The sequence below is a fragment of the Cylas formicarius genome, unplaced genomic scaffold, assembly GCF_029955315.1.
Source record: "Cylas formicarius isolate icCylForm1 unplaced genomic scaffold, icCylForm1.1 PGA_scaffold_7__23_contigs__length_41026272, whole genome shotgun sequence".
In the NCBI taxonomy this organism is placed as follows: Eukaryota; Metazoa; Arthropoda; class Insecta; order Coleoptera; family Brentidae; genus Cylas; species Cylas formicarius.
The window spans coordinates 27,281,568-27,298,732 of NW_026844352.1; the positions used below are offsets into that span (position 1 = coordinate 27,281,568).

The window sequence follows — 17,165 nt, forward strand, 5'->3', positions numbered from 1 at the left end:
ATAAAAATTTCATTTGATTTTTTTTTTGTAAATTCATTCATTCATTCAAGCTTGAACAGTAATTAATAAATTACTATTAAATATGACGTTGCAAAGCGAACTAATAAAAAGATATCAAGGTTGTGCAAACTGCAACCAGAAAATCAGCTTCCGATAGTTCAAATAGACGTTAAGTTTAAGTTGGGTCATATTTTGGATAGAAAAGAAATGAAAAATAATTCATACCGCTCCAGGTAGATATAGGAAGGTATTAAGCAAAGATAATCAGAAGAACCCAGTGCATCATAAAATAGAGTAAAATACAGGATATGCTATTTAAGTTTACGATGTTGCCATACATCATTGTCAAAAACAGCAGCGCAGAGCAGATTCGAAAACGTAAGTATCCAAATTTTCAAACAAAAATCTATTTTCGGTTCTCCTTAAACGTCTAACCTCTACCATCACCCTGTATATACCGATATGTGTATAAGCAGTGTAGTCCAGTATAAACGCTCACAAGAATTAAATGCGCATAATCGAGTGAACAAGGTAATAAAATCACGACCCTCTCTCGGTGACTTAAAAATGTATCTAATGCCTCGAAACAGCCGTGTCGTTTGTGCGATAAATTGGATAACGACCGTTTTATTCGTTTAAGTCTACTGACTACTTAAAATTACAAGAAACAATAACAAATCGCTGCGTCCAATGCTCGGTAGGGTCAAGTGCCTTTTCATTACGTTCATTACGTTCGGGAATTAACCAAAGGCAAGTTAGAAACTTGCGTTTGACATTCATGAAAAATGTTCGGATGTTCGGTTTAGAAGCCGCATTTATCTTCTAATACACAGTTCAACAACAAAATATTGCAAAATACAAACATGCCGTATTTTCACTTTACTTACTGGGTCCATAGAGCTTTTGAATTTTGATAATAGTTTTCTAGGTAAAGCATTATCTTACCAAAACTAAAAAACACACTCCAGCTACTTTCTTATGTTTCAAAACGAGACGAAAAACATATGAAACCTGATAAAGATTGATGTTTACTAGTTGCTTGTGTCATAGCTAAAAGGAAATTAGCCTAATTACATGCATTTTAGTGTCAATAACACAAAACACAAAAACTATCTCTATTCCATTTCGAATTTATAAGCTTTTTGGTTAATTTTCTACCTAGACCTGTTAATCCATTACATTTAGAAGCGGGCTATAACTATTCTTGCACTATTAGTCAGATATAAGAAGTTTATAAATGTGTTGCATACTATACTTTTCCTACGGTCACTCACAAACCACATTCAAAATACCATCAGTGCTTACAATCTACCGAAAACATTCCTGTCTCTACCAAACCCGTGATGGTATGCCTCAAAGTATATCGTCTTGGCTTTTGACGACAATTATCGAAATAACCCAAGGACACTACTACGCACGACATTGTAGAATAGAGTATCAGGGACAGGTGTTTTAAAAATATAAAGATGAAATATTATATAATAATTATATTACAAATATTATGTAATAATTGTAATCATTATTAAAAAGTTTTTAATAAAAAATAAATAAATAAAAATTAGTAACTATTTTTCTATAGCTTAAAAATTTGTTATTTCCATTTATAAGATTTTCGCAAAGGGCTAAAAATGCACAAATAACCAGAATTTCTAATTATAATAACGAAAAAAAAATTTTGGTTAGTGGGCCTCCTTGCCACAGGGGCGCCGCCTTGCCCCACCCTCCCCTACTAACAGAAAATACCATGACACAAATATTTACATATTATCAATAATTACCTAAATAAGTACGTTTGTATTCGAAATCTAATTATGTTTCACTCTCAGAATATTCATATTATATTGTATGCAATATATAAGAATTTATTTCACTCCGACTTAAAATAGGAGTAACATTTTCTGCTCTCATATTTGATTTTACTTGGTTACAACGATATGGAGGAAGACGTAAACCAGTATACGTTATTTGTTCAGCTAAATTATCACCCACATTTTGTTTTTTAATACCTTATGAACTTCCAAATGTTGCTTTTGCTTAATATCAGTATGTATTTTTAAATAGCACTTTTTGTACTTGATGAATACTCGTAAGATGCTTTTCGTAACACAGTACAAAACACACGTAGTCGACGTGTCGCCCCTGTCTTGTCTCTTACCTATTATTGGTTTACCCAGCAACAATAGGTAATGTACGACCAAAAATATAGTGCATTTATTGCTTTGACGTGTTAAGTATGTTACAGTACCTTAACCGCAGACCTTCGTAGGACCCTTGTACAACCCATTCCAACAGTGGGTCTTGCCTGACATGGACAGAGCTTGACTGAAACTGGCTCGTATTTTACTCTGTACCTGCTTATATATTGGTGACAGGTAGGGACCTGAGTCGCGGTTAAGATTGTTAGGTTGTTTATAGTTATAAAGTTCTAAAGAAGCATAACGTCAAAACCAGATTTACCACTTGTCCACAAAATCTCTCAACATCTTGGATCCGTCAAAGACAAAATTCCATTTGAGATGCCAGGAGTTTACAGCATTCCATGCATATGCATATCCTTACGATTAAGACAAATAAACTCATCAGCTGTTGCCGAACACACACATGAAACTGGACATAAAATTTAATTCGATAAAACTAAAGTTCTTGCATGTAATCAGAGACGGTGTTTATGCCCCTCATTTAGCTCCGCCCCCGTCAAACAAATATAAACAGGTACAGAGTAAAATATGAGCCAGTTTCAGTCAAGCCCTGAAGAAGCCAACAGGATGATTGGCGAAACGTCAGCAAGTTCGACTCAACAAAAACAGACGCAGGAGGAATCCAGAAGTGTTGTAAAAAGTATTACAGTAGCCTGTGGAAGTTTCTTTGAAAAATAGAAAAAACCATTGTCCGGCTTAGTTTAAAACGGTGGGCGTTGGCTGAAAGAAGTAAGTATATTTCGAAGACAATATTTTAAGACAAATAGCTACATGCCGAAAGAATGACGCATCCGAATGCCGTGTCGTCTGTCGCTGGTCTGTCTGGAGATCCGTTTCAGTTTTGTGGATATTTTTGGATGCGCACCCCGTTTATTTACGGTCCTCGGATTCGCGAGGCGTATTATTGTTTTACGTGTCCGAAAATATCCGCGTTTTACCTTATGTATTATTAATGGAGCTTTTGGATGCCCACAGTTTAAGCAATAGTTTATAAAATTAATGAAGCTTTTAGCTGCCGCTGTCGCCATGACTGGAGCACGTCAAAGCTACATGGAAATGCAAATGTCGATTATGACATCTGTAAACCAGAGGACAAAAAAATGATGCTACAAATAGATTCGTATTAACCCGAGAATCGTTGGTTTCAAACAAATTTATTTATTTTTTTTGAGAGCCAGTAAAGGCGAAAAGATCCAAATAATTAAATAAAAATGGCATTGATTAGAACTGATGAAATTAATGTGTAGACGAGCTAGTGCTTGACCAAGAAGTAAATACTGTGGGTAAATTTAGTTAAAGTTAGTCTAAAATAAATCGATTTGATGGTCAAAAGCCACAAAAAATAATTCTATTCTAGATAGGAACAATCCGAATGCAAACACATCAAAGACGTACAATAAAATTCCTGATAGATACATATACCCCATGAAAATATGCTTGCGATATTATTAATCGTTGTTAAATTTGCGAAACTTTAGTGATGTTGACTGTTACACTGTATTTATTTTTGTTACTTCCTTGGCCAGAGCTACTAAGCATTGATTTGAGAGTTTGTTTTATAAAAACACGATTGTAAATTATAATAAATAAATTATAAATTAAAAAAAATCTAAATAAAAGTAAATTTGTTTAAAATTGACTTTTAACAATTCAAAGTTTTAAATATACGTGTGGAATATAATAATAAATAATTCACAGTACAGTTAAAATTTGAAATGTGTTAAAAATAATCTGAATTCTTCATACTTTTCAATATTACTTGCCGTGATTGAATTGATTGAATTCTTGAAGCGGAAATGAAAAAAAAAAAGAATTTGAACTCATTTTAAAATTCGCACGACAACCAACATTTTTAAAAGCTTACAAAAAAACTAAATTGTACTGTTTTGTTTGTTTTACTAATATCAGGGGCAAAGGATAGAATAAATTCGATCCGCAAACCATTCTGCAAAAAATCTGTCTCCCTGATTAACCGCTCAATAAAAACCCTCGAGTATCTTTTGAAATACGGGGACAATACTAACGTCCACGCTTTCATCAGAAAAAGGTGCACGTGATTTTGATTGCTTGCATGTGGGTCAAGTGATTTCTATTGTGTATTTCTGCGACGAATGGCTCTCGAGAACCAGAAAAATGTGCGGTCTTCCGACATACTTTATTAGCGCACGGACGTTCTCAATAAAGAACATGCTTTTTGGAAAACTAACGTGGACGTTTGGCGGATGAATACTAGCGATCGCAGCTGAACGTCACACTCAATGCGGAAGGAAAAGTAAAGTCCCTTGCATGCAGTCTAACGTAGTTTCATTCATATAGAGCGATATAACGCGACATGTTGGTAAAGGGGCTCGGGTCTAATTATATAACATTTAATTCGGCGCGTATTAAACATATCCCGAAATAAATGAATCCTAGAGGACATGGAATCATTCATAAATGCAAGTGGCCTGACAGTGCCAGCGCATTAAGGCCCCCGTTCACGCTCTGCCACAACATCTGCCCGTCTCTCTAAAAACAAACCCGAAGGTCTACTGTATAAACATCCAAACAAACTAGGCTATATGGTATTTGCTTTATTTTCATTTATTTTTATCCGTAGTATTAGCAGGATATTTAACTTACTTGATATTACCACCGCATTTCATTAATTCGATAGATAATACATGCAGAGGTTTACACGTTTATTATAGATATTAACAAACACATTAAAACGCCCTGTATACATTACAGAGCCAAAAACAACGCGTAACAAAAATTCGGAACAGATGAATAAATATGCAACCGTCCCATAGGTATATATAGGTATACGATGAGTCCACATTGATCCACAGTATAACAAACTCTGTATGAAAATGAACTGTTTTTTACAGGTACGTAGTGAGTTTTGTTCAAAATGAAAAAATCTTTTAAATCCGCAAAAAATTAAATTTTGGGAAATTTTAAAATTTACTTTTATTACTCCAATCTAAAAAGTCAAACTTTCGTTGCTAATACGTGCAATTGCAAATGCGAGTGCATGATTTTATAACACAGAAGAAGAAGAATCGTTACTAATCAATCGTTATTGAATCTCCTATGCTTTGGTGGATACCTTAACATCCTAACCAAATAATTCTAGTCGTGCCATTTATTGTCGTACAACCGCTTGTCGCAAGTACACAAGTATGATTCAAAAATATTTAAATATTTCTTAAAAACACCTTTTTGGATAAAAAATACTTATTCCCAAAAACAGTTATTCCTTTATTGAACACTCGCTCCGCTCGTGACAAATTAAAGTCATGACTAAAATGACCTTTACCAAACTTATTGCCAAAACATACTATTATTCATTGTTTTTAGGATTCTTTGTCATTATTTATTAATTTTGACGAACAGCGAATTTGGCACGAGTTAGCTGGCCTGTAGAACTAAATAAAATATATTTATTAAAAAAACCTCTTTGGAGGGAATAACAGTGGTTCAGGCGACTGTTCCAACGTAAATTAATTAATTAGTCTTAAATAAATTAGATATCTTCAAGCGTCTAAATGTTTTATGTTTATAAAGTGAAAAATTTTAAATCCAACGACCTTATTTCTGTGCATCATGTAGCTATTATATGATATAAAGGTCTCAGGGCGGTAAAAATTCATGTGCCGCAGGCGGCATTGTTGTTTTTGTAGAGAAGGTAATGATTTTCCGCGCATGCCTCTACATTTCGCCCACTAACCTGCACTTTGCGCGATTTTCTTTGTAAACAGCGATTTCCACACACACTTAACTTTTTTTTTCAAAGTATTTCACAAGATCTACGTACATTTTGAGAAAATACTCAAGTAAAATCTGGCAGCGGCCATGTTGGTTGTCGTAAGATTATTGGCAATATACCAGATCTTAAATTTCGCGCATGCGCGTGTTTAATAGACCTTCTCAAAATTGTTTTAATAATTGTTTCTTAATTTCTGATATTATCGACATAGGCATATGCTATATGGTGTGCGTTCAGAATGTGATATTTCTGTTATAACGCATTTCATTTTGTGCCACACATTACTACTTTCTTAATTCCCAGATATTGTTGCAGGTTTCTTAGAGCCCAGACGCACCAATAAGCTAGATAAAACGGGTTTATTTACACACGCGTAGTTAAAGAACGTAATACAAACACAAAACACCGATCAAAGAAAATCAACAGGCAAGGACTTCTCTTTGAAAAATACGTTTAAATTGATCGAATTTTCGTTTTATCAATCGCAGTCCCTTAAAAAATTTCAACTTGGCTAATTATAACCAGATTTAAGGGGACATATGCGACGTATAGGAAGTCAGATTTCACACTTCCGGAAGATTTTTATTATTAGCAGGATATATTCGGAAGCATACTATTAATAATAATATTAAAAGGCAAATATGGGATTTATTTCAATAACAGTCATTTTACCTTTTGGATCGTTAATGGCTTTTAGACACTAATTTTTGCAAATTGCAATGTGTCCAAAAATTAAGTTAGGTACAAATTTAAGTTACCGATGATCTGGTTGGCAAACAGATATTGGATCGTGGAATTTCGACTTTCAGATTAGGCCACAATTAGGCAGCCGAATGAGTTAACTTGTTTAAAAGTAATTAAACTCACAAAATTCCAAGTTAACAATTTTATTTTAATTTACGAAATTACATTTTTACTTTTAAATTAGATTATATTCAAATTCGAACCAATGAGGGTAAATTTAAAATCCGGGAAGGGTTTTTGTTTGTTCTTTTCATCGCGAAAAAAAAATTTAGCCGATTCTTTTTGATATCAAAAGAAATTTTATTAAAATTGCAATTTGCAAATCTCTAAACCTTTTTTAATAATTTTTCCAATCGCAACCTATAGCGACAACCAACTCAAAGAGTAGATGGTAAATGTGAACTGGGAATAGCATTTTAAATCGGTACCCAAAATTTTAATGACCCATGACAATGGGTAAATAACTTGAGCGACTCTGGGCGGATAATTGTATTATCTAATCGAAAACCTACCCCTGTCGCTTTGTGATCCGCCATACGTGATGAAAGGACGCACAAAATATCGAATCACAAAATAAGCATTACATAAAAACACTTCACCGTACGCCGCCACATAATATTTTCGTAATTCTAAGATCGGATTCCACACAGACCGACATCAACACCAATTCGTACGCGACTGACTGGTCTACTAGCAAAGCGCGTCTGACAACCATTCGAAAAGAGCGCTCCAAGTGACCGATTCTAGTGTTATTTTGTCTATTTTTAATATGAATAAGTAACTTTACACGAGGCTTTTTATTAATCGAAGATTAATATTTACAAAACAGCTTCCGAAACTTAGCGTTTTTCTCAAACAAATTTTGGACGATATTTAAGTAATCATTTAACAGATGTCTAATGGTTCAGTTCGTGCTCTATGGGTACATGCTACGTGGGTCATTTAATTTATATTCTAAACGCATGGAAATCGAATACAATTAGAATACTTACGGGCGGAAGTAACAGACGTTGATTCTAGTGTGCCGAAAGGAATCTTTTCAAGTAGCTTACCTAAAAGTTCTAAGATACTAGTCCACTACTCAATTTCACCAAATACCTTTATAAATAGGATCTCAATAATAATAAACAGAATACAGTTGATATAATCCTACTTTATTCAAGAAAGCGACAAGCCTTTTTCTCCCATTCAAAATTTTATAGAACAAGGTATTTTTAGATAAAAATAAGACGCTTTTTAAAATGCCAGGCCTCGGTCATACAAATTAACGCAAAAAACCAGCAGGTATATTTACAATCACTACTGCCACCTTTTGGTTAATTGTGTGAGGTACAAAAAATATAAAGTCGGCCACGTGAGTGCAAGCAGCAGGAATTTTATAGTGAAAAACGAAGAACATACGCCCTTAACATCAACTTAATGAATTTTCCTGCACCCTTTATTGTATATTTTTCTACTTCATATGTACTTCAAAATACTCATTATATGTCAATTTGCTTTAAAACGGACATTTTTAATTTTTATCATTAAATAAAAACGAAATCAAGAAATATTTTAAAAGTTGTTTTATGGGTTTAATAAGCGTGGTAAGTAACTTCAGAATTTAGTTCTTAATATTTGAAATCTGTGTCGATAACATTTTTTACTTGAAATTTACAGGTTCGTAGTTTTTTGGAAGCTGTACTAGAGGAAAATAGAAATACCTATTGTTAAGAAAATCTATCAATGCTATTTACTGTAGCATAAAAAATAAAAAATTAAACTTAGAAATTGTAGAAGTATAATATAGAAATTTTACAAAATCTGTGGAATTGTTTTGCTGCAATGCGATAAAAAAACTTTTGGTTTGTCCAAAGTCTGCAAAATAGTATGTATTCTGTAAACTTTGATGCGCTATTGTTTCCATTCACAATTCGATATAATTTTATGAAACAAATCAATTTTAATATGTATGTAATAACTAATTTAGGCACCACAAAACACCAACAGTCCTAATAATATATTCCATGGCGCACTTTGTGATCTGTGACAATGTCACATATGTCAATTTTGTCAACCTCATTTTTGTGTATTGGGTTTTGGCGGAATTATTTCAGATGTTCTCTGTATAGGTTTTTGGTTCGTCCCTAAAAGCTGATAATTTCTGTAGAACATATTTTCATAAAGTTTTTTAAAAACACGATTTGCCAATTCATCTCGAGATTTAGCGAATGCAGGCGTAGTGTGAAGTCGGACAAACCGCCGATGGCTGGTAAAAGAAGTGCCACTAGTGATCTAAATCACGAAAATTGGAACTATGACGAGGAGCCCGAAGAGAGAGGAGTATTTAAGAAAGCTTCCGACGACGCTCTGAAAGCCAGAGTAATCAGAACGGCCAAACGAAGGAATCCAATATCATCAGTTAGGGTCAGTACATCAATCATAGTCTAGTTTTTAATTCTATTTCCTCTTCCAAGTTCAATATGAAACTAGGATATTATTAACAAATTTGAATAAAGGTTTTTTGTTGTTAGGAAAACAATATTGAAGAAAAGAAAAATATATTTGCTAGCTTCACAGCATTTCAAAGTAGCCAGCCTTCGTCAGATTTCTCCTTCATTAATGATGTCTCAAAATCTAGCTCTATAAAAGTAAATGGGACAGAAAAGGCAACCAATATATTTTCAAGTAGTGGAAGTATTTTTGGAGCTGTTCCCTTGACAAATGCCACAATAAAGGGTACTAACAGCAATGAAGTCATCACTTCAGTTCCCGGGGAAGGATCAAAACATTCAGATACATACTTTTCTAAACTGAAAGGCCTGAACGAAAGTGTTTCTAAGTGGATTGTTCAAAAAGTAGAGGAGAACCCCTTGATTAGTCTGCAACCTATATTTAATGATTATAAAAAATATCTAGATGAATTAGAAAATGACGAACAAAAGAATGGTCAACAGGAAGTAGCTAACTCAAATTCTACACCATTGTTTAGCTACTCTAAAAATATGCCAGTTCCTGATAGCACCTCAGAGAAGACTGCAGAAAATAAAACAGTTACACAATTTAAGTTTGGCTTGCCTGAAGCAAGTGTATCAAATGTAGTCAATACAAAACCATTTTCTTTAGGTAAGTTTAAGAGGTTTTTGTGCAATTAGATTAACACTCAAATTAAGGAACCACTTCAGGCCCACACACGTCTTCATTTTCTTTTGGAAGCAGTTCCTCAGGAGTGTTTAGCAATAGTTTTGGTTCACAAAGTTCTGTTAAAACCACAGAACAAACTGCAGAAGACAATGACGATGATGAAGAGCCCCCAAAAGTGACATTTACAGCAGTTGTGGAAAAGGATCACTTTTACACCACTAGGTGCAAAGTTTTTGTCAAGAAAGGTGACAATTTTAGTGACATGGGAGTGGGCAGTTTGTACCTAAAACCCATTGAAAAGACTGAAAAAGTTCAGGTATTATATTATATATTTCTTTTACTCTTGCATATTTTCACATTGGTGTAACTTAAAATTGTTGTTTTTTGTAGTTAATTGTGAGAGCTGATACAAACTTGGGTCAGTTGTTATGCAATTTCATCCTTTCAAAAAGCTTGCCTATTAAGAGAATAGGAAAGAAAGATGTAATGTTAGTTACAATTCCTACACCAAACTCGCAGCCAACTCCTGTACCTATTCTGTTAAGGGTCAAGTCATCAGAGGACGCAGACAATCTTTTGGAAACATTGGAAAAACATAAAAACTAGATAAGAACCCCAATTTTTGCTGATTTTACTTTTTGTGCTCAATATAGTTTGTTTTTTAATTAAGCATTTTATTAAAATAAAAATACTTAATTCACATATCTCAATTATTAAAATAAGTCAATGGAGGCAGTACCCTGAACAATTTTATTACAAAACAAATGACAAATATGCAGAACATAAACCAATTCTCAACAAAAAGTGTTTAATATATTTGTATAAAATGGGATGCGTAAAAAGTTTCTAATAAATGGGACTTAATCTGTTACACAATATAATCTACTCTATTGCACTGAACATATTGAAAAATAATTCTAATATTAATTACATTCAAATTTCATATCTATAGACGTTTTTATCAAAACTCGCCAAAGAACACCTGCTGGAACTCATTTCAGCACAACCAACTTTATATTAGCAGTTTGTGCATTATTTTTTTTGCGGGTTCCATTTTGCTATGCCCCTATTAGTTTTTCTATATTTAATTAAAAAAAATTATTATAAATTTGATTCAACATTTACTGCTTATTCAACTCCAACTGTACTTTGGTTAGTTTTGGTGAGCATTGAATGTCAACCTCATTTAAATTTTCTAAATTCTATGTACATATAATAAAATTAGTGTTTGGACATATTAATTATTTTAACAATGTGCTTATCAATTAATGTAAGAATTTTGAAAATACACTTTTTTACAATTTTAGTACTTAAGCCATTGCATGGCATAGCCCACATTAACTAGCATCATAATTGTTTTTCTAGATTTTCATAATGCCCTTATTTACACTTACTATACTTTTAATCACATCTCTAAAATATACTACTTTCTTAGACGCTCCCAATGGGACCGATCACCAATTTATCAAGGTTTATTTGAGTCAGGCCCACTTCTATATGCTTCATATGCACTTCCACACAATTCTGAAAAACCTGCTTGTTGGACGGGCTTAATTTCCTTTTGATTTGCTCCATCGTGCCTTCTAATACTTGCAATTCATAAGCATTATGATCTGAGTCTGCAAGTGTTTTCACTTGTAACATCAGAGCTGTCAAGTCAGTGATTAAATCTAGCACATCTGCATTTTGACATGGACCTATGTAATTAAAACAATTTTTTATAACTGATTAAGGCTATATCAAACAAATTTACCTTTGTCAGCAGCAATGACCGAGTTGTGTTTATTAACAATATCCCTTGCTTCTTCCTGACATCTCTCTCTTAAATGAGAGGGCGCAAGCATGGCCGCCACACTTGGCTCTGGGGCGATTTCTTGACAGTAAATCTAAAAAAATATTACAATAATTATGGGTCTACACTTTTTTTTCTAATCTGATGCTAAAACAATCTGCAACAATTATTGTTCAAAATACCTTTACTTTCATTGTAAAGATAATTAATTGATGTATTTTCATGGCAAAACCTTTAACCTACAATGCAAGAATAAAATAGGGTGTTATAAAAAATCAAACAAATAATTTTAGATCAAGTACCACAAAAATGTTCCAGTACCTGCATATCATTAAGGTACACCTGCAAATCAAAGTTGAGTTTTTCCAAATCAAGAAGAATGCTTGCATAGCGGCTTTCAAACTCTTCGGGAATCTCCTCATCAAAGGAGTTCAACTTTTCAGCTTCCAGGTTCATATTTCTCAGTTGCCTGACTCTACCCTTTTTTACTTTAAGAATTTTTGTTACCAAAACCATTTTTTCTAATAGTTCTGCTGGAAACCCACCAATTTTGCCTTCGCTCATTGAGTTGTATAAAACAGGACTATTAATCATTGAACCTGGGAAAACAATATTAATATTCTATAAATTTCTAAAATTTTAACATACTTGATAGGAGTGGATCTTTTTTTAATTTTAGAGTCTGATTCTTAAGTGAAGGTGAAAAAGGTGACCAACCATTCCTTGGCCGGAATTTTTTTTGGAAACTGGCAATTGTAATTGTTTCTGGGGGTTCATTGGAGAGAACTTCATAATCAGGTACTGAGTGTGTTCCTAAACCCTGTCTCTCAAAAGTTATACGGTAGGTATTATTTGAAGTATCCACCGCATCTATACTGCCTGTATACAACCCATCTGAAGGTTTACGGAGCCTAGAAGTAAAAAAACAAATACTTCTTCAAACATCTTCAAAAATATACATATATATTACCTTGCTGTTACTTTACTGCCAATAACCAATTGCATTGGAATTTCAGGGGGCAGATCTTTAAAACTAGCAAGATCTGTTGCTTTGCGCTGTTGCAGAGCTCTAATCTTCTTACGTTTCTTTTCCAATTCCAAACGTTCTTCATTAAAGAAGGACTGAGAACACCTTCTTGGTTTGCCCATCATTCGACGAATTTTTGTCCATTCTGCCCTAGTTAAGTCTCTAGTTTTTAGCTCTGGAAATGATTCTTTCAAGCAAATTTGAAAATCATTTTCCCCAGAAAACAAGCACCTATCGATGTTACTATAAAACCACTCGTAACACACCCACTTGTGGGCCTTGGGCAGCTTCAGCAGATTCCTCAGACGTAAACCTATTTTTTGACCAATTTTTCTGTCAGGAGAATTGAGTCTGGGAGGAGTAATCACAGTATGTGCCTTTTTTGGACTAGTTTTAGGAGTTTCCGACTTAACTTTAGGTGTGTGTTTTCTTGGTGTGGACTTTTGTTTTTTGGCACTAGGCACTCTATGATGTGGTGTATTAACAATATCATCATCATAGAACAATCGATTCTTTTTTCTTATCCTAGCAGGCATTCCTCGCGCATTTAATACCTGAGTAGGCTGTGAGGGTGAAGGTTTTGGTGGAGGCTGAGTTCCTACTCTTTGTAATCCCAATGCAGCTGGCCCCAAAGTATTGGGGTCATCTATCATGTCTTCGTCTTCATCAACGACCTCTTCTTTCACTCTGACCTGATTTTCGTTGGTCATTTTTTCGATTTTGGGCATAGGCTACTTTGACCTGGATCCAAGTAAAATTGTAAGAGTAACCTAAAATATTAAGGCATTTAAACAGCATTGCCATTACAACACAATATTTCATGCCTAAATTTATCTAAAATAATGAGTTATGAAAAATTTCAACCCAAAATTTAAAACAAAAATTTGAATTTGGCATTTCACCATATTCAAATTTAAATACTGGCAGCAAATGAAAACAAACTCAAAAATATTCAAAATCTAGCCAGAGATCTTCTGAGAACAGTACATAAATGTAATACCAAAACACATTGCACAAACCGTTTCCAGTATAAGAAGCAAAATTTTCGCTATTTAGACGATTTTTAACTAACTTTAGTCAGAAATATTTGATTTTCGCCATGTTAACGTCGCTTCTGATGAATTGTGGGTAGTCAAGCGCACGCGCATCGCTAATTCGTCTAATTAAACTCCCAAGCTTCCAAAGTATATTCATTGGAATTTACAAAAAATAACAGAAGTTGCTTATTGTTAATCTGTTTGTAATTTTATTGTAGTTTTATATGCTTTTTACAAACGGATTTTATGGTGCATGATAATCCACTGAAAATTGAAAGTGGCGCCAGTGACCCTCACCCTGTCGCTTTTCGGTCCCTGATAAACATTGAACTTTTATTATCTTGCATTGAGCGATTCTGTTGCCCAACAACAAATGACAATATTCACAGGTCCTTTAAAATTATGTTGTGTTAATAGTTTTACAATATAAAAACATTTTTAACGACCATGTTGGCGCAACTGTTATGTCATAGATGATAGAAAGAAAACATAATTATGACCATCGGTATGGACCACAGAAAAATTGGCAATTATTTTGAATACACCATCCATAGATGTGTACAATACACATGTGACGTAACTATTTCCTTTTTGGTGGCAAATATTCGTTATGTGGCTTGAATACTTGAATACTTTTTCTTCCTTTTGTTTTTATTTTATTTTATATTTGTTTAGTAAGGGTTCTCTTGTAGTACTAAGTATAAGTATTTATAGTATAAATCTGTAAAATGTATGTATAATGTATTACGGAAAGGTGTATAGTAGATAGATTTACCGAGTACGGTTAATGTTGAGTAACTAACTTAGTCAGCTAGACTTCGCCCTTTGAGAATATAGCACTACATCCTGTACATCATGTACAAATATTTCTGATGTATCTTAATTCTCAATAAAGACTATTATTCTAATATTATTATTATTATTACAAATTCCATAGAATTTTCAATTAGTTAATCAAGTCATTGCATTCTTCTTCTTTCTGAGCTTAATATTGCTTTCGCATGTATAAAATTACTGGTTTCGTTTTTTTTTTAAATTAAGACGTTGTTTGACTTGAAAATATGATTTTCGCCATTTGCACTAGTTAATGGTAAAAAATACTTGGCTTAAAGGTCTACGTCTTATATAATACTTTAAATATTATCATTTGCCTGTACTTCAATTATTATCTAAAGTAAAGTATTAAAAATATAAATCGCTTTTGCGTGAAAATGTCCCGCACCTCTTATACCTAAAATAATCAGTTGCATACCTTCTCTACATTAGTCAGACATGTTCTTAAGCTTTAGTGAAAGTTATTACACTCTGCACGGGAGCCAAGAAATGCGTCTCCTTGGATATAGTCGACAATTTTTTTCCAATCATGAACGTTATTAGTTTTATTAATCTATTTTTATTGCATTCTATATATTTTTTTGAAATTTGCAATGGTAAGTACGGCTTTAAAATTAATACGATTCTAAAGTTTAATTTAATGCAGTACCGTTAAAGTCTTTTCCGGGTCATAAGTGTTTATAATAATAACAGTAAGCTGTCACCAAATACTCGTTAAACAGTAAGGTAATTCAGTAATATTTTGTGAACAAAACAATTTTCTCAGCATTATTTTCAAGTGCTTTGCGTACTTAGGCCTTCAAAGGTGTTTCACCTGTCGATCCAGAGGCGAACTAGGCAGTTGCAAGGATCCCTTCGTGCACAATGTGACTTTAGTAGAAAACAAACAAGAAATCGGGGTGGAAACAGTGCCCTGTGCATCAGGATGGTGTGGGAAAATCGTGGAAAGCGAAAATGCCTTGAAAGAAGGTGCGTGTTATCGATAATTAATATAATTTGCAGTTTGCACAAACCGTTTTTCGTTGTACATAAGTTAAGATTTGTTGAGAATGCTTAAAAACTATTACATCATTTCAGTCGTTTTCTTTTCAACAATATCTATCTACACACCACGACACCTACAAGATATTTGCTTTCAGAATATTACCTGGTAGCTGGATTTCTCAAATATAATTTGACACACTATACATATTCTTAAAAAAACATATTTTTTATATTAGAAAATATGTGTTTTTATGAATCTTAGATTTCGCGTTATCTATTTCTTTCAGTTTTTTAATTATATACTTTTTTTAAAAGGCTTTGCAATTTTCACATTTAGTATAAAGTATTTTTAAAAAATGTTATACTTTACTTGATACATATAGATTTTTTTAAAGTTTTTTATTAATATAACTCATCACGTAAATCAAATGTTTAAAAATAAACGCCGAATGGGTGATTTTCTATTTTATTTGATATAGTTAGCATATTCCTGGATTACTATGGATTCCATTAAAAAAAATTAAGTAATAGTGCCAATGGTAGGTATAATAAAATTTGATGCAACATCCTAATTACTAATTACACAAAAGATTTTCCTTTGCGCTGTTTTTCTGCTCTTTTAATAATAACGAAGATACGAAGACTTAAAGTGGATTTTTTTAAAACTGTGAAGCGCCCATGAAAACACGCTCGCAAAACCACAAAACTTGGCAACGCTAAACAACTAACTAAGCAAAACTCACCGTATAAATAAATAGTGCAAGTTTAGTGCAAATGTAATCATTTTCAGAGTATGGAGTTGCAACCCAAAGAATTTGCCTGCAGAGGGGTCCTTCAGATAGCGAAGATAGGTGCGCTTATACAAAATGGAACTACAAACGGGTATTGATGTGTTTTTGTAAAGGAGATTTGTGTAATGGCAGTTCTAAATTTTATCTAAACTTTTTTTTCCCTCCAGCTGTAGTATTTTTAGTGAAAGTGTTCTACTAAAAGTTTTGTGACCAAATACATTAAACTGCCTGTGGTTAAATGCTTTTTGACTGCAAAACCTATAGAATTAAAAAATAAACGTCATTTTGAAACACGATTTTAATTAATAACAACCCCGCACTTTAACATCTAAAATTTCTTTTTATTTTCTTAATTAGGGTATATTTTGACAAAATCCTGATCAAAATATTCCACATCCAAATAGATAAGGTGCTATGTTTTGTTTAAAATAACAAACCTTAACGGTTGAAAACGAGATTTGAAATGACTGGGTCTGAGCAGATTACCCTTTGCAACTTTTTAATGGTTGTTTTAAAAGTTCCTGTTTTGTGAGCATTGATGTAATGTTCTTGGGAGGGAGATGTTTGTTTTGATAAAATATAAAACCTATAAAAATGTGCTGTCCCGTCTTCTTGACCTCTAACTGTTAAATGTCTAAGTTACAATAGTCAATAGACCACAGTCAATAATAGTCACTTTTGAGGCAAACATAATGAGATACATTCACTTCCAACAATCAATAATACTTTACCACATTCCACAATCATCATGGATGCCCACATATCATCAATTCGGCAGTTTTCCACTTCCATTTTTCGACAGTATTGTGTCAAAAAATGCCCATTAACACCAACTAACAGTGCAAAGATCCTGTTTAGAAAAGAGTACAAAAGTTAGGGTGTTA

At 33.3% G+C, this 17,165-nt stretch overlaps 4 protein-coding genes across 7 annotated transcripts in view; 2 read left to right on the forward strand and 2 right to left on the reverse strand.

Moving 5' to 3' along the window:
- Positions 1–1,423, reverse strand: part of LOC132705102 (uncharacterized) — a 3,663-nt gene extending 2,240 nt beyond the window's left edge. The window contains exon 1 of the mRNA XM_060675535.1: positions 1,334–1,423. Within this exon, the coding sequence (XP_060531518.1) occupies positions 1,334–1,423 (90 nt within the window). The remainder of the gene's footprint in view (positions 1–1,333) is intronic.
- A 6,962-nt stretch (positions 1,424–8,385) lies between these two features.
- Positions 8,386–10,544, forward strand: LOC132705216 (nuclear pore complex protein Nup50-like). Its single transcript, XM_060675685.1, has 4 exons — positions 8,386–9,099; positions 9,207–9,798; positions 9,846–10,132; positions 10,207–10,544. The coding sequence occupies exons 1-4, from the start codon at positions 8,938–8,940 to the stop codon at positions 10,420–10,422; spliced, it is 1,257 nt and encodes a 418-aa protein (XP_060531668.1). The 5' UTR covers positions 8,386–8,937; the 3' UTR covers positions 10,423–10,544.
- Positions 10,545–10,552: 8 nt separating this feature from the next.
- LOC132705214 (protein lin-9 homolog) lies at positions 10,553–14,107 on the reverse strand. Of its 4 annotated transcripts, none has more exons than XM_060675683.1 (6): positions 13,970–14,107; positions 12,579–13,405; positions 12,257–12,519; positions 11,930–12,207; positions 11,570–11,702; positions 10,553–11,513 (listed from the first exon to the last, which is right to left on the reverse strand). In XM_060675683.1, the coding sequence occupies exons 2-6, from the start codon at positions 13,361–13,363 to the stop codon at positions 11,248–11,250; spliced, it is 1,725 nt and encodes a 574-aa protein (XP_060531666.1). In that variant the 5' UTR covers positions 13,364–13,405; positions 13,970–14,107; the 3' UTR covers positions 10,553–11,247. The 4 variants fall into 4 exon arrangements, with proteins under 4 accessions (XP_060531666.1, XP_060531665.1, XP_060531664.1 ...); XM_060675682.1 differs by lacking the exon at positions 13,970–14,107 and adding an exon at positions 13,655–13,757; XM_060675681.1 differs by lacking the exon at positions 13,970–14,107 and adding an exon at positions 13,636–13,742.
- An 808-nt stretch (positions 14,108–14,915) lies between these two features.
- Positions 14,916–16,558, forward strand: LOC132705038 (uncharacterized). Its single transcript, XM_060675457.1, has 3 exons — positions 14,916–15,102; positions 15,302–15,475; positions 16,281–16,558. Exons 1-3 carry the CDS (start codon positions 15,036–15,038, stop codon positions 16,478–16,480), a joined length of 441 nt encoding a protein of 146 aa, XP_060531440.1. The 5' UTR covers positions 14,916–15,035; the 3' UTR covers positions 16,481–16,558.
- Positions 16,559–17,165: the final 607 nt, after the last annotated feature.